Source organism: Mycteria americana, chromosome 5, assembly GCF_035582795.1.
Source record: "Mycteria americana isolate JAX WOST 10 ecotype Jacksonville Zoo and Gardens chromosome 5, USCA_MyAme_1.0, whole genome shotgun sequence".
NCBI lineage: Eukaryota > Metazoa > Chordata > Aves > Ciconiiformes > Ciconiidae > Mycteria > Mycteria americana.
In genome coordinates, this window is record NC_134369.1 from 35,292,829 (window position 1) to 35,320,212 (window position 27,384).

At 40.7% G+C, this 27,384-nt stretch overlaps 1 protein-coding gene across 6 annotated transcripts in view; it reads right to left on the reverse strand.

The window, feature by feature from the left end:
• The window catches only part of SMOC1 (SPARC related modular calcium binding 1), a 135,205-nt gene that overhangs the window by 42,666 nt on the left and 65,155 nt on the right, over positions 1-27,384 (reverse strand). For 5 of the 6 annotated variants that reach the window (XM_075502911.1, XM_075502910.1, XM_075502908.1 and 2 more), the window contains exons 6-7: positions 7,410-7,499; positions 2,500-2,580 (exon numbers count right to left, since the gene is read on the reverse strand). In XM_075502911.1, the coding sequence (XP_075359026.1) occupies positions 2,500-2,580; positions 7,410-7,499 (171 nt within the window). The remainder of the gene's footprint in view (positions 1-2,499; positions 2,581-7,409; positions 7,500-27,384) is intronic. The other variant, XM_075502907.1, reaches the window with a different exon arrangement.

Consider the following 27,384-nt stretch of genomic DNA (forward strand, 5'->3'; position numbering starts at 1 on the left):
ACTAGGTCTTTTCTCACCTCTAATTTCAGTGATCCCATTAAATTGCTGCAAGAGGATACCAGGCTGTATCTGCTTCAAAACAGTAAGGGCAAGCTCAGAGAGACAATATAGCTGAGCAAATACCAAAACCAAAAATCCAATCTTGCGCTAGTAAAACTTACCTTAACCCTTTAAAAATAAATGAGAAATCAGAAGTGTGCTGAGCATTAATATTTCAAGCTGCAAGGGCCAAAAGCAATTAAAAACATCCCCTAATTTTCCATGCCCATCTCATGACAGCTGTTTCATCATCTTCAGCCAAGACAGACTTGAAGACATTTGAAGAACATGATTCTAAAAAACTGTCCTCCCCAGTTCTTTGTTGTTCGATCCCACCTACCCTATGTTGCCTTTTAACATATATGACAAGGGATGAAAGGAATGAAAGGTACCAAACAAGAGGACTAGGCTTCACTCGTTGAAAGAAACAGACTAAAGTAGCCCACAACTAATATCAGCTAAACCATAGCCCTATTTTGATGAAGCAGCATTTCTTGATATCAATAATTCAGTGTAAGAAATGGAGATGGCTGTGTATTTGTATGGCCTAATGTGGAAATTTGGGCCTAAAAATTGGCAACCCAGTGTCTTAATGAGATCCTATAGCAAATGAGTGTCTGTCAGGGCAATCAGTAAGGCTGAGTCAGATGAACCATACATCTCCTTTTAGCTTGCTGTAGACATCACCTCTTATGGAACTCTTGAATTTTCCAGAAGATCATTTATTTTCAATTTATAGCATGCACCCACAATAATCTTATTTGAATAACAGAAATGACATCAGAACCAACTGAAAAAAGTGGACAAAAGTAAACTCACAAAAGGAACTCTTCCATGAATAAAACTCCAGTTCACATCAGGCAGCTTCCTGAGGAAACACTTGAACAAACCAATTGCCTTTACAACATGAAAGCCAGCCTACTTTAGCTCTGTTGGGCCAAGAACAGGTGGGAGACAGGATCTCAAGTAAAAGACCCTCCCGCTCCCAAGTCCCTTTGTAGCCTCTTAGAACCCAGATCTAGGAACTCTTATTTCCATCACAGGTACCAGGTTTGCTGCATTAGAAGGAAAGTTGGTATCCAAGATAGGTAGGACCCATCACATAAGATTTCAATATTAAACTGTCACCTTCAATTGCACTGTGAGCTGCTGGTTGTCCCAGCAGCTCACAAAACACAACCTGCATTTGCTCTCCCGTGAAAGATATCTGTAAAGAAGAATGCTGATACTCCTACATCATCTGAAGCTTCTGGATGATTCCCACTGGCGTTTCCTACACAGACCGCCCTGCTACAAAAACAGTCAGGAGGTGAGGCACAGGAGACTGTTGCTAAAATGGGGTCTGGGCAATGATGGATGTCCTCCTGCTAAGAGCTCTTCTCCATTCTGCAGCAAGAGAATCTCACCTAACCTAGCACTGATTTTCACCCTGCAGTTGGGAAGTAGCACAGGAAAGTTAAGGGAACTGCTGAGTGCCCTGAATGCTCTCTGGCTAATCCAGAAATACCAGGTGACGAGGTGCTTCAAGCTATCACAATTTATTTGTTCTGGGGACTGCAGTTATTCCTAACAGCTGTTCTAGCCATATATTGCTTCATAAAATATATGCAATAGTAGTAGCTCCCATTTAAACCTCAAAGTAAACCCATGGCTTCTTAAGGCAATTTTCTTCTTTTGATATTCCCTTTACCTTCTTCCTTTCTCCCACTTCAGTTAAATATATCAGATAGAAACCATTCTTACAGGGAATCCATAACTTTCCTCTTCAGATTATTCCAGTTTCTTGTGATTTCAGTGACTCCACACAGTTTCACCCTCATCTCCAATCTCAAGTTTTACATCCTAACTTCACATCTTCCTGCTTCCCCTTTTCCCACTCATGTTCATGATCTTTTCTTTGTTCTTTTATGCTTGCGTGTTCCCTCATCCACTCTATTACCCACAAAAATAATCTCAACATTTACTTAGGCCCAGACATAAGTAACCTACTTTCGGTTGTGAAATTATCCAATCCTTTCTCTATCAAAACATATCCCCTGCAGAGAAGAATCTTGAAGTTGCTAGAAAAGAAGCTCCTCTCTGTATTTTCTCAACTGCTTAGACCAAAACCAGAGCCCATGTCTCAGAGCCAAATACATCAGTTTGCACATCCATGAAAGACTGCTGAACAGCAAACAGAATAAAGATGACAGCTTGCTGGGATGAATTAACAGATGAAGAAATTAGAGGTTCCCCCATTATGGTTTGGGGAAACAGAAACATCTCTTATCACACATTGACTGTGGCCTTCTGGACACAAAAAAGGACGCTATCTGAAATTATTTCACAGCCTGCACTTCAAGTCCTGCAACACTGAAAAGCAGCAGGATAGCTACAAAGAAGAAAGAATAAAACAAGAACAGCCGGTGAGGGACTGCAGCCTAGTTAAAAGAAACTTTTTTTTTTTAGATGGAACATTACCTGAATTCCTTATACTGGAGCTGTTCAGTTTGGAATCTTTGATGACCAAGTGCTTAATCCAAAGGGTGGGTGCTGTGATTTCTGAAAGAGAAAAAATAACTGCCTTAAAGAAACTACAGCAACTAGTGAATACATGTGGTTGTTACTCATGAGGACAAGATGTTTGCTACATCATGCCTTAACTGATCCATCATCTTTGCAGAGATCAGCTCATCTCCTGGTGAGGTCTTCCACCTCTTATGAACCACTATTTGTAAATCTTCCAAAAGGTTATCTCATTATCTTCCCATTCCAGAGAATACCTGTCTGCTGGCAAAACATTTTTTTTCCCTCCCTCTACCCCCCACTTCCCAAATTCTGAAGTCTAAAGCCTTTCTCCTCAAGACTTACAGATCTCAAAGGTTATGTTGTGTGCTATAGTATATGTTGGTTTCCACTAAAGTATGTATGAAATCCAGATTAAAAAGTCAATCCAGACCTTAAATATTGCTTTAACAGCCCAAGAAGAGCTGACCACAGTCAGTTCCCTAAAACAAGCAACAACAAAATCCGAAATAAATAGGCAGAGAAATGAAGATATTTCTGGAAAGACTTGAAAGGAATTCTGTTAAAGAAACAAGTTCTGGTTAGAAAAGCATGTCTGATGCACTACAATCAAGATATCCAAACATAAATTTGTGGGGGGAAAAAAGTGTTTAGAGCACCTCCTCTGAGGTGTTACAATCAACTTCAAAACACAGCAGAACCTGCCCTAAGCCACAGAAATGACACAACATCAGCATTTGATTAGAACTGAGCAAAGCAGTACTCGATACCATGTGCTAGAGCTCCTAAAGTGACATTTTCAGAACTGATATTTTCTGAAAAAATTTCAGTCTCCACAAGAGTATGCTTTAAATACTAGATCCTGGAGTTTGTCTTAAGTTCCTCTAAGTTTTTACAAGAGTTTTCCTGCTCCCTTGTTGACATGTTCATGGATCTGCTCAGCAAGGGAGAAGCTGGCTGACTACTAGAGAAGCTGATTATACATTATAAGAGCACGAAGGAAAAATGAAAGGGAATTTTTCCTTCCTAAATGTTTTCAGCTACGTTGATTGTATGCATTATTGTAATCATGTTCAGGGCATTTTTTCATATGGAAATATAGGTTGAACATGGATATTCCAGCAGTAGTAAAAGTTTGCTTAACAAAGATTGCTTTATCTGCAGGTTTCACTACACTATTTTATCATCACTCAGTCATTATGTGCTCCTACAAATACATATCCCTATGTACTTTGGGCCTTTTGGGGGGAGAACTACATCAAACTAAACACTGGGTGAGAGGTAGGAAGGGGAGAAGCACAAAAGTAGAAAATGTCCATAAACCAAAGTGCTGGACCCAAACTCCTAAATCTGGGATGAAATTTAGCTCTGGCTCTGCATTGTATGGACTAGGTATGTCTACAGCTGAAAAAGGAGGGACAACCAAAGTCAACAGATGCCAAGGAATGGGTCAGGGCCTTTAGAGACACAACAGTGCATATCTTCAAGTGAGGTTGAGAGGTGCAGAAAAAGGAGTTGTGGGAAAAGAGGAGAAAGGAAAAGAAAAGGAAATTAATCCTTTGGGATCTACCATAAAAACATATTTTCCATCCAGTTAACCTGGACATTTTTTGGAATAAGGTAAGCAACGTAGACTCCTCCAAACAACAGATCTGTGGAAAAAGTAGATTCCCACTGAGTTAAGGGGTGAAGTTTACCAAAATGAGAAGATGTTTAAAGAAGTTATTCTTTAGGAAATGAATACAACTTGCACATTGAAACTAAATAGAGGGTGGATGCAAAGAAAACAGAGCCTAGAAGTGCAGGAGGAAATAAAACTTTTTTAAATTTAAAACTATAGCAAAGACCATTAATAAAATACTCTTCTGCAGAGGAGAATCTTGTCCTAAGAGGAGACTCACTATAAACACTGAGATCTGCATTGCAATGAAGTGAAATAATTTTTACAGAGATGGCTACTTTATGATTCAAACCTTGGACAGGACAGTTTAAGTTATCTGATCTACATTATCTCTGGCACTGCTCTGTTATGCCCTCAGGGATGATGGTAGGGAGTGCGAGGGGAACTTATGCCTGAAACTTGAATTTTCATTATCTTCTAATGTAGGTGAAAACATGAGAAAGGTGAACCTTCATCTTGGAGATGCTGAGGTCCAAGAGGTATCACACATTTCAGGGGCATCTGATTGTATTTAATGCCCTTTGAAAAAAAAGTCAGCCCCTTGTAGACTGAAGACAGGCACCCAAAAACAAAGCATGAAAAAAATTCCAGATTTTTATTGTCCATCCATGTTGCTATCAGCTCCACCCTGGTTGCCTGACTTTGAATACACAGGTTTTCAGGAGCCCAGCAGATCTCAAATCCACTGAAATTGAATGGGATTTGGGCTTTAACTCCTTTGAACATCTATGAAGAGTCCAGACCTGAAAGGTGAATGGATAACTGTTTTGCCCTTTTCTGTCGTCCGACGTGTGTCAGACACCAAGTACAAGCCATTCCTCAGGAAGACCTAAGACACTGGGAGAGTATTCTAGTGAAGTATCATGTTTGCTCAGATAGAATCAAGGGATTGTTCAGGATGACATCCCGAGGTGTCTAGTCCAACCTTCTGCTCCAGACAGGGTCAGCTGTAAAACAGACAAGGTTGCTCATGTATTTATCCAGCTGGCTCAGAAAGGAAGGACAGAATATCACCTCTCTGGGCAACCTGTTCCACTGCCTCATTGTTCGCATGGTGACTAAGTTTTTCCTTATATCCAGTCCAAACATTTTCCTTCAATTTATGACTGTTGTCTCTCATCATGCATTACTGTGAAAAGTCTGGCTCCATCTTATTGATAAACTTCCCTGTAGGTATTGGAAGGCTGATATTAGGTCACCTTCAAGTTTTCTCTTCTCCAGCCTAAACACTTTACGCTCTTCCTGATGTACCCACTTTAAGCCACTGTTGGAGACAGTACGCTCAAAGGTAGTGGATATACAAACTTTTGGTCAGCCCCAGAATGGATTTTTTTTATGCTTATCACTACAACAACCACTGAAATCTAGTTAGTCCTATTTTAGTAAGGATGATGAAAATACAGAGTGACAAACTTAGCAGAAGTTATTCATTGATGCATAGCTTGATCAACCTGCATGTCATACTCATACTCTCTTCTCTCAAGTCATAAGGGACACTGCTAATACAACAGGAAGCCATTGCATTAGTCATTCTCTCTAGAAGTCCAGGAGATAAGGTCTTGCATAATATATTGCAAGATTTGTGAGAGGCAATCTTTCATCATACAGTCCAAGTCCGTTTATCAGACTTTATTTCACCTACAAATCAAAGCAAAGGTTTTTGATTGAAAATGTTTTTCATAGAAGAAAGGACAAGATTTTTTCAGACTCTACCTGTCACCAGAAGGACCAGAAAAGGTCTGTTCACTACACTATTTCAAGAACTTTGCCCAGTTCTATTTGAATGACCAAAATACTGAGTGTCTGCTAGAAGAAGCTTCTGAACAGGCTGTATTAACCAGATCGCCTCACTCCTGCATTTTACTAGTGCATTCTTTCCTTTGAATATCTATGGGCACCCTCTCAGGGGAAAACTTAAAGGCCAGAAGCATGCTGTGATTACAAACAGCAATTTAATACAACATCAGCTTGCTGCCAGGAGGAACTTTCTTTTGATATAAACAAGAAGTAGTCAGCATGGCTTCAGTCTCCTCTGTTTATTTGAGAATGTTCTTTGCTCTGAGGGCTTTGCTTTGTTTCTTAAAGTTCACAACAAGATTCTTACAAACCTATGATCACTAAATGGAGGCGACAGGACTACTGCATCTGGCCATTAAATAAGCTTATTTTAGCAATGAAAAAACCCACCTCATCACCTGTTTTTACAAGAAGGCAGGAGGTATCAACAGCAGCACCTACTCTTGCTCAGTAGGCTCCATTTCTGCCTTTGATCCAGTTTAAAAAAGTGTCAGGTACAGCAGTTCAGTACGAAAACACATAGGCTTTCCCTCACTGCCTCAAGGTCCAGTTTCAGATGGGTCACAGATTGGTTCAGACTTCAGCCTATAGCTTGACTATAATGGTTGCAGGTTTAAATCTGTGGAAAACATGCACTACTTCTAAGCAATATGCAAGATCTAAGCAGCTGTTAATAGGCCCATTCACTACCCAAGGACCACTATCCCCACTGGTATTTATGTTTATGTGTAAAAGGCAAAACCCCTCTGTAATGATAGCCATTTTATCCTTGTTTCAAGGCTTCCAATGGACCAAAGTCTGATATTCCCTCTCCAAAATAATAGAATCACAAGATTAGCCCATTTGAGAAGGAAACTACCTTGGTGGGCCATGAATTAAGTGGGCCCAGGACACTGACTTCATTTGCTTAAATAGTATATGCGTCAATGAAAGTAGTTGCTAAATAAAGAAATGTCCCAGGAATTCTCTTCCAAGTCAACATTCACAAGCTGTGGTTTAGCACTGCCCCCCCTTCATGAAGCTGTAACGCGTCGCAGAGGTTATGAAACTCCCAGCATTGATATCACAAGGGTGGAGAGAATGAAGGGGTAAGGACAGTCTAAAGGAAGTTGCAATTTCTGACTCAATGCACATTTTCTTTGCCATGACACCTTTTCCTCCAAGGTTACCCCAGGAATCTGGTCAACTGGTATTATTGTTGGATTCCAGGGAAGAGGGGAGGATGTAGGGAAAACGCCTGAGGTCCCAAGGGCACTGTGAAATTTGGATAACTCATGAGATTTACTGGCTTTTCTGCTTTACAGGATAAAGAAAGCATTTGAGCCATAAATCCTAGGGAAGAGAGAGAGGGAAGTAGCTTTTTTTTTTTTTTAAGGGATGCTCTTACCTTCTCCATCGAAAATAGGCTGGGTTTCCATGGTAGGCGTTGGCTTCGAACCGTCATCTGAATTGAGGGTTAAAAAGAATCGAAAAGAAACTACCATTATTGAGGTAAATACTATCTACTCTCCAGTACTGTTGAATGATTGGGATTTGTACATGGCCCGGCCAAGTCCAGAAGAGAGAGAAGACAGACAGAACGAAAACAAATTATTCAGAGTTTATGCTAACAGCAATAACATTTTACATAGCAAGCATGCATCAAGCACTATCTCTAGACTTAAAAGAAGCCTCCCTCCCCTCTCCCTCTCCAGACCATTGGTGTGCATCACCTAGTAGTCTCCCCTTGTTGCACTGATCAGGCAATTGCCGCCTTAGTTTCAGGTGGCTATATATCCATCCAGGACATTTCCTGAGACAGTTGAGGTCTGGGGATTGCTGTCCCACTGTGTCTTTCTCCTTATTCCTTTTGTTCAAAAGAAAAACTCTTCTTCTGAAACTTACCTGTGCAGAACCTGGCACCAGCATTCACTGCAGAGCTGTTAGAAAGGGATGGTCAATAGCAAATCTTTTTTCTTACAATGTCTGCATCAAGGTATTCTCTAATTGCAATGCTGTGGCAATGCCTTCTAATAGCAAAATCGTGGAAAAAGAAATTCTCTTAGATTAGGTTTTTCATGTGCAAGAGCGCTCCATGTCTTCTGACCACAAGTCTTGCATAATTAAAAGCTTCAACCAAAAAAGATTCTACAGGAAATATAAATCTCAAAATTTATAGATGGACCACAGGGAAAAGTGTTGAGTTTACACTCTGTTTGGCTTAGTACACCTATCCATCATATCTACATACCCAGCGTGGATTCAGGCTGAGTCTAATTTCCTCAGCACTCAGAGTGATCTGGATTTCAAACCCTAGTTTGGGAGCATTTTTACACAGCACTAGGACATTAGCATAGCATTAAGTGAGGCAAAACCTTCGACTGTGGGCAAGCTAAGCTGGAACAAACTGTAAAGTCTTTTGTTACATTTCAAGATAAGAATGTAGTACATTGTTGGGATGTAACCTAAGATGCGATTAGCTTAGAATTGCCTTCCCCCCCCGCCCCCTTTTTGGAATACAGTGGCTTTAGAAACTTACAGCTTGTAACAACTCCTTTTGCATATACTATGGCCAAAGATGACACTAGGCACCAGCAAAGTTGGCAGTAACCTAAAATGGAAAGTTGCACAGCAAAAATTGGTTGGAAGGAGAAGTCTATGCCAGAAAAGCCAGGCTTGCCACCGCCTCCACAACTGTATCAGATGCACAGGGCAGAAGCCATTGGGAGGAAAAGTCCATGGAACAGCCCCTCCTAGAAGTAGCAATAACTGTCCTCAGTCTTCCCTTATATTGGTTCCAATGGCAAAAGTAAAAGACCATTGGAAGGGCAGAGATGGAAAACAGAGGCTTGTAAACTATTTTTCCACCAATACCTGTATTTGCAGTTTTATAAAGTGAGCAAAAGCCTGAACACCTCTTCCACAGATCATTAATTTTATGAATTTCCACAGAAAGTAATCTAATTCAGAGAAAGAAAAAACATGCTGGTAGTTTCATTTCAACCTCAGATATCCACTGAAGTAAAGGAGGTTGACAGAAACATGCAACAGATACTGTTGTCATTTTTCCTCTTGATCAATGTATTTGCTTTTATGCTTAATTATAAGCATAGAAAAAATATTTGGAAGAAAAAATACTTACCATTCCTCAGTCAACTCTTGTTCTGAGTTTTCCTGTTATTGGGTATTACCACTAATATGGATAAGCAGTATTTTTCTTTAAAAGTTTGAGCAACTGATCACTTGTAAAAATGTCCCAAATTTTGCTTAATTTACAAGAAGAAAGATTTTGCCCTTTAAAGAAATCTCTGGATAAAAATAAATAGTTGCTCTTCACTTTTTTTGTCAGAATAGGCTGCTCTGCTTCTACAAGATCCCAGAAACCACAGCTATGACATGTTATTTATTTAGGATGACACTTCACATTGTAATGAAGCAGTGAGCAGTACATAATCAGCATGATTGGCTTTACAGATTGAGAAACAACCCAAAAATGCAAAAGATACTCATAGAACAACTAGAAAGGTGAATAATTCTTAAGTTATATAAAATAGGAAGAGACCTGGCATAAAAAAAATTACCAGCATGATAATAAGTTTATTCCTATTGTTCTCATGAATGCTTCTGCACCAAATAATTACAGAATTGCTTTTCAGATTTAAAGTGGCAATCCAGAAGCCAACAATGGAGAAAAATTAGAAGTGGATCTGAGCCACAACACTTTTTATCCAAACCATTATGTGAACTTTGGCAGAACTTGGGCCACTTCAGGTTCAGAGGGTTTCTTTTAGGCTCGTGTGTGTGTGTGTGAAGAACAGAGACAGTAGCAATTACAATTTGGGAAATACATTCTTCTTAAAGAAAGATCATTTTGTAGCAGTTTTTGTATAAAGTTAGCCATTAAGCTACTGAAGGGTATTAAACAGTGACAGAATAAATGCAGCAAATACACAAAAATACCAAACTAACCTTTGAACTGTGTTTTATTTTTAAGATCATCTCTAAAATGGCTGTGAACTTCACAGTCATTTCCTCACTGAGTTACTAAAGCCAAATTGTCACTAAGTCCACTTTGTAGCCGCACCCAGTACAGTGTTAAGGGTTTTGCAAATAGAGGGAAGTATAATTACTCCTCTGTTGTTCGAGCAAGTATATTTCTTTCATCACACATACAAGAAAAAATGCAATAGACAAGAGCCCTGTAATTACATTCACCATATTTCAAAAATCAAAAGCAGGGATATTTCTGATTATTTTTTTTTAAAGGTCATGAAATAGTCACTTAAAAAAAAGACAAAAATTGCATTTTATTAAAAACACCATGCTCACTTCCCAGCTGCCAGCTTCGTACTCTGAAACTACCAAATCTATTTCTTAAACTGGAGAATTCTCAGTAGGTCTCAGTGTTTCAAATTAGGTTATGGCAAAACGTTTCACTGCCGTTCCTTTTGGGCAGAAGAACAACCCTAATACTTGTATACTCTCATTTGATTTTTCCTTTCGCTCAATACACTGTTCACCACACTGAACATTTGTTCCACTAGCCTGTTTGCTCTTGGTAAACAAGGAATAAGTTCTATTTTACATACCTGAAAGTTTTGAACAAACATTTTGTATTCCTTAAAGAAGCATTTTAACATAGAGAAAAACCAAGCTATTTCAGAGACCTGGGGTCTCCTGTGATATTATAAGAGATTTACAGGATATTGTTACTTTGGAGCCAAAGGTCATGAAATACGTTCATCAAGTACAATCTATTCCTTTCTTCAGAAAGCTATTAAATTCCACACTTTCAGAAACGGCATGCAACTGCAATAGTTCCTCATGCAGAGCATGTCACAAACAGAGGGATCAAAGATGTCAAGTATGCACTTCCTAATCCCTCTAGATGGCAATGCTTCCAGATCAGGAACTCGCATATTGCAGAACCATCGAAGATAATTTCCCTTGGTTGCAGAATATTCTCAGAGCCTTGATGAAGAGTGCATTGGCATGCTTCTCTTCAGTGTTTTACAACCCGGCATGAATACCCACTTTATTTTTCCAGGACAACCACTGAATACAGACAGCGTCACTCAACAGAATACCTCTGATGGGACATAGTTTTAAAGCCATAAAACTCCTTTCCAGTAAGCCTCCTTTTCCTAGGGTACACCTGCAAAAGTTGAACTGATTTTTCTGGCTCAACTAGTGTCAACTTAAAAAATGGTATTATCATCTTATCACTGGTAAGAGTGAAACAGGCACGTCCAAACAACTCTCCCTAAGCCATTTTCACTTTAAGATACCATGGCTATAAGCCAGAAGCCCACTCGCACTACCACTGTCAGAGGCTCCTAAGCTTAAGAACAGTTTTTGTTGAGTTAGCCTGCCAATAACTCAGATCTATTGCTCGTGGTGGGCAAGAACCCTTTATGCTCCCACTAGGACTTCCCTCCCTTACCCTTATCCTTGCAGAATATCTAGCAAGCATCCACATCTGGAATGACTGCAGCGTGCACTGGGGTTGAGGGACAAGGAGATTCAGTTCATGCAAAAAAGTGACCTTTTTACTCTGAACGACAGGCACCGAGGCCACAAGCAACTCGAGTTATGTCTGGGGAAAAGTAAACTCCCTGACATATAAAAAAATATAAGTTACTATGGAAAAATGTGAAGTAACTGCCTGCTGCTATGAACCACTGCTCTTGCCTCAAGCCACCTAATAGAAGCTGAAGAAAGGAGGAAAGTCAGGTGATAGAATTAACCTCCTATATCGCATCTCCTACCCAGAAAAATATACCCACTGCAAAAAGTCATCTGTATACTTGCATCACCACATTAACAGACTAAGGTCTATACTCTTCCTAAGCAACCTCAACCTTCAGTACATCACCTTTGTGTTCTCACTGGAATCCATGAGACACTCAGTAAACATTTTACCATTTTAAAGAGCACTAATGTTTATGGGGTCAACCATCCAGGCCTTGTACGAAATCTAGTATTTTTTTACGTCTTCAGCTTGAACATCAAGAGTTCCCAGACTTTGAGTCAGCCTGATAGAATAAGAGAATGATAATTTTAAGTGCATAGCTATGCCCTGGGAGGAGGCAGCCTTTGTCCAGCGTCAAGTGGTTCCTTCACTTACCATCATCTGGTTTTGGGTGACACATTACAGAGCATAGCTGAAGCTAAATAGGCAACTTGGAGCACAGATAGCCAGGACAATGAGGGAATTCTTAGCATGTCCTGTTCGATGTAGCAAAGCCCACCTTTAGTGACTCTGTCAAACCAACAGGAAGGGAGACGAGCTTTCCTAGGCTTGAGCACTCCTGAGGGTCTTAAGTCATACATACACCTTTCTGTGGCTTTAGTAACTCTGGTCAGATGCAACAAAGACCTGCCAGGTCAACTCAAGCTCCCTGTACCTGTGCAGTTCCTGAATCTTAAAGATGCAATTTTACAACTTTGACATTTCTACGTATTATCCCTTGGCTTGGGGGGTGTTGTCTTAAGTATTAAAAAAAGACAAAAAGTGTGTTTGCACTATATAGGAGTCTTCCACAAAAATACATGTCCCTTCCACTATTGTAGGGGTGGAACAAATTGTTGCCTTAATCACAATCCTTCCCTACATCAAGTGAAACAGTTTCAGCAAGTCATAATTTAATAGTCTATGCAACTTTTATGCAGAGACATATATTGCCAATATAAATGGAGAAAGTTAGCAGTCATGCCAAAAAAATGTGAAATTCTTATAATCCAGCCAAATCAAGATAATTTCTTGCCAAGCAGCTGAAATGGAAATGCATCAGTGCAAATAGACTTCCCTGCCAGGTTTTCACATGCTTTTCCAGTTCTATGCATGGAGATCCCACAGCTGTTAAGAAAAACCCAACTTTTTAAACCAAATTAGCAAAAGCAAGTACTGATTCCTCATTGCCTTCATTTTAAGAAACAGCAACAATGTGCTCCCTTTGGATATAACAACCCACAAACACTTGGACACGGACCAAAGTATGGAAGAGTTTTGCTTAAAAAGATGAAAATGTGCCTAAGTGCTGAACATGAAAGGGCTCTGCATGGCTTAAGGAGCTCTCAACTGCAAAGGTTGACTTGCACTGCCACTGCAGTGATTTTTCCCTTCCTACATCAACTATTCTGTATGCCGTACAGACACAGGCAGTGTTTACTGCAACACTGCATTCCAGGCATCATCCAGATAGGACAAGGAGCCTTCCCCTATGCCTTCTGGAAGGCATTATTTCCCTGCCCCCACCTCCCCCCTCACATCTCCCTTGCAGGTGCGTCAACATGAAAAGAAGCCACTCAAGCCCCGAGGACTTAATGTGGTCCAATGTAGTCAGTGCATTTGTATGGCAGCACAATTCTTTGCCCTGCGAGAAAGCCTATCCCACGCACAGACAGCTGGAAGTAACTCTGACCCCCGTGACACAATTCAAAGCCTCCTCTGTTTGGCTTTTTGATTCCTGATTGACACATTCACTGCCAGGCGGAGATAAATGCTGCTGGGAGGACAATGTTGATCCGCTCTGACTATTCTTGTGAAGGACTTTTTCAGAATAATAAAAAAACATTGGTGTGCTTAAGTGTCTGAATAGAACTGGAGATAGACAGAGAGGGGACCGGAGTGCTTTACAGAGACTGGCAAGTCGATTGAAGAGTTAATTGTCTGGGTGTACAATGAGTTTATTCTGACCGCAAACAAAGAGCTCTCTCTTCCTGGGCCTGGTCCTTCAAAAGCAAACGTGTCAAAAGGGGTCTGGAGCAGCACTCTGTATTAATAGCGATGCTCTAGTCTCTGGGATTCGGCGGCTTTAAAATTGCTGAATCCCGAGATTCTGATAGCATCTCTCTAAAATCCAAAGTCCTCATTTACTGCTTAAGTTCAAGGTACTTCTACAGTAATTAGCCAAAACAAACGTGCCCTCTAACTTCTCATTCTTTGTAGCTTTCAGCAAATGGCTCCTTTTGAAAAATAAAGGCACAGCAAGATATTACCCTTCAGACACAATGCTGTAGACACCTTCCCCAAAATGAGATCCAGTTTTATATTATTTCAATTATGTATCATTTAACAGGAGTCAGTTTAAACAAAACAAGTGGCCCTGAATGTCTCATACTTGGGAAGATACAGAATCCCAGTCCACATCTGGACCTGCATTTCAGAGCTTGCACTATAATAGGTCAAACCAACACAATGTCCAAACACACCCCCTGCCTCTGGGAAAGTTCAGATCCAGATTCAGATTTGAACTCTGCAGGTTGAACCAAGCCCTATGGTAATTACCACTTAAATACCTGACTCACTTCTACAAGTTATGCAAATGTTTTGGGGAGGAAAAAAAAAAAATCTTCCTAGTACTACTGCATGGATGACGATGCAGCTGAAAACTAAGCCATTACACTTTATCATTTTGATGGCAAAACTCTTACAGATTTTGGTGCCAATGCAGGGAGAGACGTACATGTTATTCAGGAACACGCAGCAGCCATGAAGGCTCAGAAAATCAAGCTGAGCTGGTTGTGAACTTTCTAGTGATGTAAATTTGCTTCAGTACTTGTGCAAAGTTGGTGGTTTAACCCACTCATAGAAATGTAGCATTCCAAATAATATTTTTCCTCAGGTATATGGGCATGCTTCCAAGCAGAAGACAAAGCAAGAACCTTAAAATAATCAAAATCAGCATTTAGAGCATTCACTCAATTCAAACTTAAGACCCACCCTTTGCCCTCCCATTTCTCAAGCTAAGCACCTACAGTGCTATCCACTAATTTTGGAGGACAGCAGGGAGCCTCAAGTTTATGTAATATCTCTTTTGTTCTAGTGAGTAATACATGAGGGGTCCAAAACCTTGAAATCTGTGAAATAAGATTTCTCAGTTTTCAGCCAGTTTCTCTCCAAATTGCGAACAGTAAACCACAGTCTCAACCAATTTTGCAGGCTTGGAGTTTTGGACAAGAAGCAGCAGTATCTCTCAAGTAGCCTGGATACAGAAGTAATTCAGAACACGGAACCTGCACACAGTCCTGCTGTTTTGAACTTAACTAGAATTTTCAGTTCATTTTTGGGCAAGAAGTCCAACACTGAGATTTTCTTTCCTATTAAAGCAATTTGTCCATAAGAGATGGGCAGAGAAGCAGATGATCAGATTTCAGTTTGGTTAATAGAGCACCTCTGAAGTCAAATGCAAGGAAGCCTGGATGGAGAAGACCTGTCATAGCGCATAGGTTTACCTTATTACAATTTTCAGACTCCACAGCCAAATTCCTACCCAAAAGGCAAAACAGGTCTCTTCAAATATTTGGAAGTAATGCGAAAATAAATGCCCAAGGCCAGATTTGAACCTTATCTGCTAAAAAAAGAGAAGCAGGTAATAAAGGTCAGGGTAGTTGAGACCATCTCCAGTTTAGAGTTGCACAAAAAGCTTTGTTTTGATCAATGTGGAATCACTCTCAAGCTGTGAAGGCATTGTCCCCCCTGTCCCTCTGCCATCTTCAGAGACTTGTTATTCCCACCCTCCCCCAACAGTCCCCACAGCAGGTTCATTTGTGAAGCTAGACAGAAATCACGTGGCATCGTATGACTTAGAAATACACCCTGTTGTCATCAGCCCTGACCTAGAGAACCAAACCTTAACTCCTTCAGTTATGTCCCTTCCCCAAAGGCTCTTGAGGGAGCTGCTAAGATGCAAATCATATATATTTTTGTTAATCTACCATTTCCACTGTATCAGATTTGATCATTTCTCCCTTTGAGCCGAGTTCCTCCATTCCCTCATAGGCAAAGTGTCGTACTTCTTTGGAAGAAGACAGTATTTCCCTGGTATTGCTGCATCTTTTCTGTCCTGCTGATGTTCTTCCCCCCCCTGCTGAGATAATAATAAAAAAAGTAATTTCTTAATGACTGTATAAACTACGCAATACTTTCATCTTGAAAAACAAGCATATTCCCAACCCCACAGTGTCAGAATTCATCCTCCTTTGTATTTTTCGTATCTCTCATGAAATCAGCTAGGCAGCAGCAGGGACAACACTAAAATCCCTCTTTGGCCTAGAGTCCGTTGGCCCCACCATACAGCTTGCCTAGAAACGCTACATGTAAGTGTCATACATTTACATGTAAATCTGTTTATTTCACAGCAGATAATCTCAGAACACAGCATTTTGCAGCACACAAGCTGCGAGCCCATCCTCACCAGCCACATGAGCATGGTTAAAAAATGCTAGTTCAACTACTTGTTGAGAGTGAGAAGTGGAGGAAAGCTCAGAGCCCCAGCTCAGTTTCTGGCTCTGCTTCGTTCATCTGGTAAGTTTTCAGACAGGATCACAGCCTGTCTGTTGTAGCAGACCAAGATTTTACAGCTTCTAGCAATGTTCTGCATGGCTAAAGATGAGAACCTGTAACCACAGCTGAACGCAGCTATTTTCCTTACATACCAGCAGCAATTTCAGTGGTGTAAAAAGCTCAACTGCAACAACGCATAGGGAGGCTATCGGAATACCTTCAGACCTAAAGAACTCATACAGGCTGCAGAAAGAGGCTCCCTATGGAAGTAAAGATTTTTTATTCAGCTGCATACTTAGCCAAATCAAAAGTTGAATGTCATCCCCCTACTGATAACGCATACCCAGTGAGAAATGGAGGGATAGCTAAAATAACCAAGGGGACTGGATGGCTTTTGAGACTGGTCATAACACATAACATCAAAAAACTACCTGATGCTTGCTGAAAAATCATGACATATTTCCTAATGGACAATGGCAGCTGGCTGTGGGGATGGCACTCAGTTTCAAAACTGAGTCTCCACGGCTCATTTTGACCAGCAGACACCTTCACAGGTCAACTAGCATAGAAAAGCCTTGCTGTGGTAAATCCAACCCAGTAATTATATGGCTGTAAATCCAGCACTATCCTTTTTCTCTAGAGAAAAGGATCAAGGTAATGAAGAGAAGAGGAAGAATAGGAATAGCCTTATTCTTCAGGAAGATAATTGAAAGGAAATAAAATAGCTGTAAAAAAAGTGAATAAAGAAGAATTGGGCCCTGCATCTATTTAACAAAAGTTGTGTCCAAGTGCATAGCAATATGTGGAAAGGGGAGCATGTCTTAAAAGCCTGCAAGGACATTGCGATTCTGATCTTAGACTGTTTCGCTGAACAAGGAAAAAAATTAATGATTGCTATGCAAGCTTCATATGAGTAATGATCAGATCCCTAGCTTTGCGAAGGTTTTAGAAGCTACCTGAAATATATGGTGGCCTGGGCCAAGAGGCATGAAGGGTGTCATTGGAATCTCAAGTGCGTATCAATACAGGCTACAACCAAATTATCTGGAAAAGGTCATGCCAATCCATAGGAGGGGTGTTAGGCCATCTTGTCCCAAGAAGGAGCACTGTCCATAGTAACAAAGGGAGAAAAGGGAGGCGAGTCAGAAGAGGCAGTATGGTACATGGCTGCTCCAGACAGTCCTGGCACTAAGGACTTTCACAGGGAAAGTGGAGAGGACAGGCAGAACACAGAAAAACAGAGCAGCAATATTATGAGGGCTGGGTAAATCACAGTCCCCCTTCAGCAAGAGTCGGAGTACACACTATTAGGAAAGTTTGTTGATTTTTTTTTTTTTCTAGAGCAGAAACACCTCCAAAGTGTCAGCGTTATTTACACTGTGGAGTGAGTGATGAGATCAAGGAATCAGCAATAGCCAGCATTGAGAAAGTTTAAAAATAGATTGAAGGAGGGGAAGAGGAAGAAGAGAGGCTTACTTTTTTATAGCTTCTTACTTGGTAGAATACATTTTTATCTCACCCTGTAAGCACTAGAAGTATGATAGATACTGCAGGATTTTAAACCACAGTATCTTAATTTTGAACCATCTTCCATTTGGCTCACTGCCGTGAGTGACATTTGAAATAAAACAGGGAGCAAAAAAGTTTCCGCACAAAGAAATATTTCACTTCAGACACCATATCTCATAGCAAGATTTTAGCACTTGACGTTGCCCCAGACTTGGAGAGAAGTTTGAAGAAAGCTCTATAGCACTGTCAACAGCTGCCTGATCACAGTTGGCAAAAGCAACAACCACCATATGATTGTTTAGTTTAGCCTCTCTGGTTTGACTCTACCTACAATATATCACATCTTCTTTCAGGAGCCTCTGCTTTGATGTGAAGTATTCTGTTTCCTCCCAACACGCACACACCCCTCCTTGACTACTTCTCCCAAAAGGCTGCTCAGAGTCCACAATCAACTCCACCTTGCCACTTCTAGGCTGTGTAAGAGGCCAGATACCTGCAGCTGTGGAAAGGGGAGCACATGTGAAAAGCCTGCAAGGATATTGCAATTCTGATCTTAGACTGCATTGCTGAACTAGGAAAAAAAATTAACAATTGTTATGCAAGCTTCATATGAGTAATGATCAGATCCCTAGCTTTGAGAACGTTTTAGAAGCTACCTGAAATATATGGTGGCCTGGGGCAAGGGGCATGAAGGGTGCGATTGGAATCTCACAGTCTCTCTTCCCTCTCTCCCCAACATCACACACATTCCCTTTCACTCCTCTCCTTCCAGCTCTGGTCTCTTCAAGGTAAAGACTCTATAAATTCCCCCACATCTTCAAGGAATATGGCCTATAAGTGGGGGGTGGAGACAGCAGCAAATTTCCCAGATCAATGGCCATTTGAAATTCAGACATATGGCTGAAGCCCTACAGCTGCATGTGTTAATTACCACACATGTCCCCTGTAAAGCAGTCTGTTAAACACAAAAAGAAAACAGAAGAGAAAAAAGCTGTTCCAAGGGATTAAGTAAATAGTCTAAATTTTTGACCCTGCTCCCCCAGACATATGCCCATGTATAAGAACACAAGCTCCCTTCCATTCTCCCAGCACCTGCATGCTGAGGAAGCACAAGACCCCTTCCATCTCTAACCATATGCATTGAACCTATCTCAAAGTGTACTTTTCCTCTTCCAGCACCCCCTTCCCCCTGCCCAGCCTCTCCTCTCGCCAGCCCCTCTCCCTTTCTCCTTTAGAGGACTAATTCCTGGCTGACAACCAGACTAGTCTTGGGCTTACAATACGCCTTTTCATTTCCTCACAGGCAAAGAGAATGGATACCTCGCTGCTATGTCTGTATTGCATGTGTGCAAAGGAGGGAAAGGGGAAAAAGCCTAACTATATTTTTTTCACTGCTTGTTTCTGCAGGTTTTTTCCCCCCAGGATCATTAAGAGTAGAGGTTCAGAGCTTTAGTGAGTGAGCACAACTCTGCTCTCTAACTATACTACCCCAGCTAGTTCACCCCAGGATCTGAATTTAATCTAAAGAAGTTTTTGTACTTGATTATGAAACTGAAGGAATACTTTTTCTTCATGAGGGAAGGAATGGGGAAGAATGGAAGGAGGCAGATAGGCAGGGTAACTGAGTAGTGCTGGAAGGACCTCCAAAGGATCTAGTGTGCTTCAGAAGGAAACCTGTATGTACAGAACAAAGTACATCTCAAAAATGTACACAGGGTACAAATGACACCACATTCTCAAAATTAAAATATTTTTTTTAGGAGGAGTAAGGTCATTCCTCAAAGTTACAGACTGCCAGACATTTACAGAGTGACTGTTCAAAACGAGCCCAAGACAAGTGATCTTAAGAACCATCATCATTTAAAGGCATATTTGTGAGCAGCTGAACAGTCAAGATGAAACCTGTCAAGTCCTTTCATTGAGAATTGCTTTGCTGCAGCACCTAAAGGTCCCATCAGAATCTGAGCACCAAGCTGAGCACAGTGTCACGTAATAAAAGACACAGACACAGCCCAGAGAAATTCAGTCTGTTGGGAAGACTTCTCCCATCCCCAGCCTTCAAAGCATTTTGCAATACATCTCCCTTGCTGTCAACATAAAGCAAAAACCCAGATGAGCGCATGGAGGGAAGCTATTCTTCCAGCTCGATCTGTTCTAAAGAAGCTTTAATTCCCATAGGTGCTGTCTCAGGAACTTGAACAAACATTGTGGTTGCCTACCCAGCTTCCCCCACCTTATTTACAAGCACACATGCTCTGCATGCATTCAAGCTTTCCCCATCACAATTTCATAGTTTCTCTCAATAAGAGAAATCTTGACAGAGCTCATGGGGCAAAGGAGTTGAAAGGAAAAGTACTTCCAGTCCCTCAACCAAACCCCTGCACCCACGACAAAATACATTTCCTGGGGCATTACATTGATTTGAAAGAAAATATTAATGTTCAGATGTCTAGATTCTTTTGTAGGATGCAAATACTCAAACAAAATAGGGTCATGTTAGGCTGGCACAAGAAAACAACTTCTAGCTTCACTTATCTGCAAACCCAGCAATTTCTCCAATTTGTCCTCAGGTTTATTTTTAAGAAACAGCTACAGAAGACAGGAAGTCTAGGACTATTAATTTCAAAGTTATAATGATGCTGTTTTAAAGCATCTAGAGAACTACGTAGCATTACAGTATAACATCTTGGCATGCTGATCCAGACACTCAAAGAGCATGGGAAGAATTTTAACAACTCTTTAAAAAAAGAAAAGGTGTTGTGGCCACATAGCTACGAAGTATTTAAATGACAAAAACAACCCACAGACCCCAGAACTATTCCATTTCTCTGCAAGCTGTAATTGGTCAGACACCAGAAATCCGTGTATAGCACATAAACAGTTAATGATACCTTAACAGATGTTGCTTAATCAATTGTTGGTCTGCTTATTAGATCTACTCACCAGGCTGCTCAATATCATGACTTAATCATTTAAAAACCTTTACAGCTGTCCTTAAGACATTACAGACCTGAGCAGTCTGTAGATTGCTATAACACCACTTGTAAACTACAATTTTATTAAGTCATATTATATAGACTAACTTACCGATTAGAACTGTTGCTTTATGGATGAAAGCAGCATTCTTGCATTATATCAAACAAAATACACTTTAAAACAGAATTTGCCTTCTGCTTAAACTTGCCAATGAAACTTTCTTCGGCCTCAAATTTGATACATATGTTCCGAGGCCCACAAAAAAGTGTCTTGACGAAAACTAAACCATTTCAGACAAGTCAGTGATGTGGGGACCCAAAAGGATTGTTTTTAATTCTACTGTTTAGGTAGCAAATTTGAGGTTGAATTTTTTCTTCTAGACCTTAATATTTCAAAAATCTGTTTGATTTGAGATATATCTAAGTGTTTCTTAGAACATTGCTCTACTCTGGAAAACTGATCCAGTATACACAGTATTGTAAAATTACATTCCTCTTCTCACAAAAATTGATCACAATTCCCAGTTAAAAGCTGGGTGTTCTCTATCTCCTAAAATCTGTAATATTGGCAAACTACAATCTGCCATACCTGTGAAATTCACTTGCTTTCTACAATTACATTTAACTGGAATTTAATAAATAATTTTGTAGATTATGTACAGTATAGGGATAGCAATAGGAACCAGGCAGAATTCTGAATATCTATGAACTGGCAAACCTACTGATTAAAGTAAAGGTATTTTTTACAGAACTATTTTTTATAATAGGAGAAGCAAACTTCAATTCCACTGCTCAGTTTGCTCAGAAATATAAATGAGCTAACCAAAATCTTATGTGCTACAAATTCCATCTACAGAATTTTTTATTCACAGCCCACTCATGCCTTTGCAGGACACTGCTTCTGTTGCACTAATCTCTCCCAGTTACTTCTCTGTCACCTGAGTTTTTATCCCAGTTTCATGAAAAGCAGCACACATTCATGTTTCTCCCAGACATGATTTCCTGCCCCCTGTTAAATTTTATCAGGGTAGACTGAGAAACTGTCACCATCAGTGCATGGTAGGACAAATCAAGCTTTTGCACAACCAGAGGACTTGGAGCATTCATGTAGCACACGCACAGCAAATCTGCTGCTTTCAGGAAGCAGACTTACATGCATAGCACAGTCTTACTTTCCACATAGCTACACTACACACGCAACTCTGTCCAGAAGCATCAAATTGTATGCGCACACTTTGTGTACATGTGTATATTTTACCCAAAAGAGACCTGACAAACATGTCAGCCCTGGTCAAGGAATATTACATGACAAAGTTAAACAGTTCAGAAAGCAATTCTTGCATGAAAATTCTCTTTCATCCAGACTTATAAATATATTATTTATTTAAAAATAAATACATAACATAAGGGATCCTGAAGAATTTTTTGGGTAGCACTGCAGACTTAGTACCTGCTAAAGTTCTGCAAGAAATTCATCATAAGATGGTGTTCACCAGCTAGAACCACCACTTGACTTCATACTGCCCCAGTAAACTTGTATTTCTTTCACATTACTGATGAAGTCCATACAATATTTCTCTGTCTTTCCTGTATCCTCCACAAGCTGCTAAAGACATCACAAAGCATTTTCCCAGTATTTATGAAGTTGGAGAGGCAGGAATAATTGGGCACTTGAAGCTTGGTGTGTAATAGCACAGCTCTGTTTCAGATTTGATTAGTACCTGGTTGAATCCAGAAAGAACTGGAGAAGGTAAAGACCAAAGTCCCAGTCTCAGATCTTAGTCACATTTCAACTTGACATTTATCGAGATATTACCTGTCTTCTGAGACATACTAGCCACTGTGGAGGCAGCACACTCCCCTCCCTGTGAGCAGACAGCAGGTGAATTAGTGCCAGCTGCACCTGACTTCTTACCACCAGCAGACAAAGCTTCCAGGTCTCCATGTACAAATGGTTCCATTATTTACATCAGCACAAGCTGTCCTCCACTTGGGTTTGCCTGAGGAGAGCATTCACCCTTTACTGCTCATTCTAATTACTGACTCAGACTAATGGCTCATTACTGATTCAAATTGCTTAGTCTACTGGCTGCACAACTAGGCCATTAACATTTTCTAGAGGTAAGACTCTTGGAAACCAGCAGGAAGAGTGCCACAGAATGGGCCAACTTGCCCACAATTACAGCAGAGAATTTCCCTGCAACAAAGCCTGCCTTCAAGCCCATTTCTCACAGTTAAACCCACAAAAAGGAACCCAATTCTAGATGTTTAATTGACAGGAGTTTTAAGTTGTTCATCTTAGGTTCCTCAAATTGCTTCAGTGTTTTCTTCTAGGCTGCAAACTCATTGGGCAAAGCTTTTCGCAACTCCATACAAGAGTCATGCCTGCATGTAAGATAGTAACTGTAAGACGAGCTCAACCCAGGCTTTGCCTTCTGTGGGACCATCAGAGCTTACATTTCACCAGCATCACTGTTCCTGTCCCACGCTCTGGGAATTGCAGATGCTATTGCCAGCTTTTGCAATAGGGAAACAAAGCAAGTCAAAACAGGCCTGGAACTTTATGCACTGCAAGAGACTTTATGAAAGAAAAAGGGAGTTCATACCACTCCAGACTCTTCATGACTGACACTGACAGTTTGTCCAGCCCATATTTACCCTGTACTTGCATCATCTTTTAATCCCAGATTATAGAACCAAGCCTCCTTTCCCATTTCCTTCATTCAGTTGATTTAAAAAAAATGGTATGAACACCTCTCACACAGTGTCCAGAACAGTTAACAACCACTAACGAACCAGTATCCCCACTCAGATTTTTTTTTTCCCTCTTCACTCATTTCCAGTCTCCGCTTTTAATTCACTCAGTTTCTAGTTTTAAGAAGGAAGACCAAGTGACTTTATGGAGATAAGCAATGACATGGCTGCTTTTTACATCCCTCTGTCTCCTGACCAGCCTTTTTAAAACCTGCTTGGTGACTGCAAAAGACATTACTGATGGCTGCAATATGCCAAATTTGTAGCTTTGAGCTCCTAAAGCCCCAGCATTCCTCAGATAAAGAAAATAACGTTTTGGTTTGTTACATGTTTGCTTGTTTTGTTTCAAACGTGTGGCACAATTTCCCTTTGCCTGGAAAGGAACATTCTGCATTCTTTAGGCAGGGGAAAAATCCAGTCATGTTGGCTCCAAGGATGCCTTTCACTGCTTCTTAAAACATTAAGAACCTCCCGGGGGGGGGATCCAGCGCTCTAGAGAACAGCATGCATCTTTCAAGTCTCTCAAGCCTTTCAAACTAAGCAGCAACTGGAGTAAATTAGTGCAAGAAGATCCTTACAAAAAAGGATTGTATAAGGAACAGGCTGCAATAAGGAATAGACAGCAACAGAAGTCTGCAGGTTCTGGATATCCTAATACCACCCAAGAATAACTGCACTCCCTGACAAAGGTCCTGGAAACTTGTTCTTCACTTGCAGGCTGAATTCATCATAGAAAGAACAGTGGTAAATGTCTGAGCTGCAAAGTCTGCACACCGAGCATGTTCTGGAGAACCTGGGTTTCCATTCCACCTCATACAACCACGCCTCCATCTACCCTGGCCCAGGTCTGCTCTGCCTTCCAGCAGAGCACTTCTCAGACACAGAACAAAATCAATACGTTCTATTTTAAAGTTTTAAGTTTGGTGCCAATTTAATTTGATTTAAATTACCTTACAGGGCAAATTGTATGAGTAACTGGCATTGCATCATACAGCAATAGCAGCAATGTAAACATAGGCAACCAGAGCATGGATTTAAAAATAAAAAGGATTTCTTGCAGAAAGCTCCACAGAGCCACTTCTGGAACTACATGCCAAGCCACGTGACGATAAAGCCATTTAATTTTCTTTTCATCAGTAGTGAGAGCGCCTGTGAGTGGAATCACATGTTACCTCACATCTTCTGGTGACCCCATCATACCTATTGACCCCAGAAACTAGGGCTAAACAGGATGGAAGAGAGGCCAAAATATTTGGAGAAAGAGTTATTACTGATAACCAGCCCTTCTCTCCTTCCAACATTAATTTGTCTCTTATAAAGGAGAGCTAATATGCTAGTAACATCTTCCTTTTCATTTATTACCCAACAGCTTAAGCCTACCCATCTGCACTGTTTCCAAGGCAGAGCAGCCTCCATCCAAAAAACTATTTTGCCCTGAAGACTTGAAAGCATCACACAAAGTTTATTAGCTCCATATTTTACATTCCTTTATGAATGGGACAAAAGAAATCACTTTTGAGAGTCTTAGCTATTCCTCTTCCTCCTGAGAGTGCCTATTCTGTGCCAGATAATATTTTTTGACTCAGAGACCCTCATCCAGGGATGGAGAGGAGTCTGCTGTGCAGTGGGAAAAGTCCAAAAGCTCCTGAGTTAGATGGCAGTTGCTCAAAGTTGATGTCAGAAGCTTCCAAGACGTGCCTCTGCAACAGAAAGGTCATCACTGACCCAGTTCCTGCTCGACCCCTCCTCATCTTGCCCTTTTTGTCTTCTTGCAAAGAGCAATCTTTGCAAAAAGAGTCTGAACACTCAGCTAGAATGGATGGTTATATGCACGCTGGCTAGTCACCAGTCTTCAGAGAAGCCAGACTTCCAGCGACCACCTTGCTTCAAGGAAGCCAGGCTGTTCTTGGTTCCAACTTCCTAACAGGACTCAATATTGGAATTTTGAATCAAGACAACTTAAGTCAAGAAAAAACACTGATAAGAAAGCCAAATTCATTTTTAGATTAGGCATTCATCACTAGCCAAAAAAGTAATGCTAAGTCCATCAAATTTTAAACCAAATTATTTCAGCTTCTAAAAGCCCTCTTGATTTTAAAAGACCTATTTATTTATTGCTCACAAATATTTGGCCTTTCTTCATCATGTTAGAAAAAAGTGGCTTGTGCAGGGGCTTCCAACAGATATCAACACATTTGGAATTGGAGGGGACAAAGTTTACATGATTGCTTGAAGCATGCTGGCCCAAAGGGAAACATTCTCCTTTTCTTGAAAGCTACTGCATAGGATGTTTCTGCAGCCATGTAACTGAGTGTACCATTCTTGAAACAGGATGCCACAGGCAGCACCAAGAAGAATCAATTTCTATTACAAATTTTAGATTCATTCATTGCATTTACAGTTCTCTTTTTGCATGTTCCAACCTCTGAGTTAATAAAGGGACTGAAGTGGGAAAAACATGTTCAGATGTTTTCTCCTTTTGCTCCTCTTTCTTATGAAATTCTTCCAATTCTAGAAGAACAGACTAGGACTACTCAGGTAGGAAGCCTACAAACAACCCCCACTCAAAAACAATGCGGATTTCGAGAGCTACTTGATTTGCTTGTACTTCAAGCTAGACCAGCAATGACTGCATTAACAGAATAACAACAATGCATTCAGGTGCCAATTATACATTAACACATAATTACAAGTTTACAGAGACATAGCCTTATCTAAAATAAGAAGCAGGCTTTAGCATTCAGTCTTAACTAAGTAGTTTTCCTTACATCTTTCTTCTCCCTACCTTTTCCTAAGCTACTATACACAACCAATAGACTGGAGAGCAGATATGCTCAAAATGAATCACTGCTCTGAACATAGCAATCTAATTCCTGTTAAACGTTTTCAGGACTGGATTGACAGTTCCAGCATGGAAGATGTTCTTCAAATTAAAGTGTTGTCATCAAGGTAGGCATTTTCCTGCATTTTGAAGTGTCAGGAATAATTGGTTTAGAGACATAGCAGTAAAAATCGTGCTTCAGATATCAAAACAGGAACTTCTCCCAGGAAACAGTCTTCATCCTCACCAGCAGGAGTGAGGATGCATTCAGCACTGTTTTCCTGTAGTAAGGAGACAAACTCAAAGTTGGCTCTGAATGAGGGGTAGAGGGGAGAAGCGTTGAAAATCGGGGTGTGGAGAAGGCCTAAAAGACAAACTTGACTGCTCAATGTATAACTTCAGTGGTCACCCCTCCCAAGACTATTTCAATCAATGCAAATTAGAGGACACAGAGAAGGGCTACAGATAGACACAGGAGAAGGAGAATGATGACACACCTAGTGCCTTGCTCAGGAAAGGCAAGGACTGAAGAAAGGAGCGTAAAGAAGGAGGACCAATGGCTAACACACAAAAGAGTGAGGTTTCCAAGCACAGCTAGGGTTTAATCCAGCACTGCTCCAGCTGGCCAGAGGGTTTTATACTCTGTTAAAACACCCGCCTTTCGATGCATATAAAGCCACAACCATGACATCGGCACTCCTGACTCCCAGTGTACTAGTCATATTGATAGCCTTCCTAATCTCTAGGGATTTTACTGAGAAATGCTCAGTAGTTAACTTCAAGGTGAACAAGCAGAGGTTATTCTGTGCCAGACACCCCTTTGGGAAGCTCTGCTTTCATGTACTACATCTCAGCTGATGAGCATAGAGCAGAACACACCATTTTCTACTCCACAGGGTGGTGCACAAAGAGACTGTCATCTTATTCCTCCTACTGAAGGGGGAGGTCTAAAGGCACATAAACCTCCCACACACCAAGCTGGTTAGGAACCCAGGTTCAGAGTTATCTCAAGGACTTGGCTGGGCAGCTGTTGTTA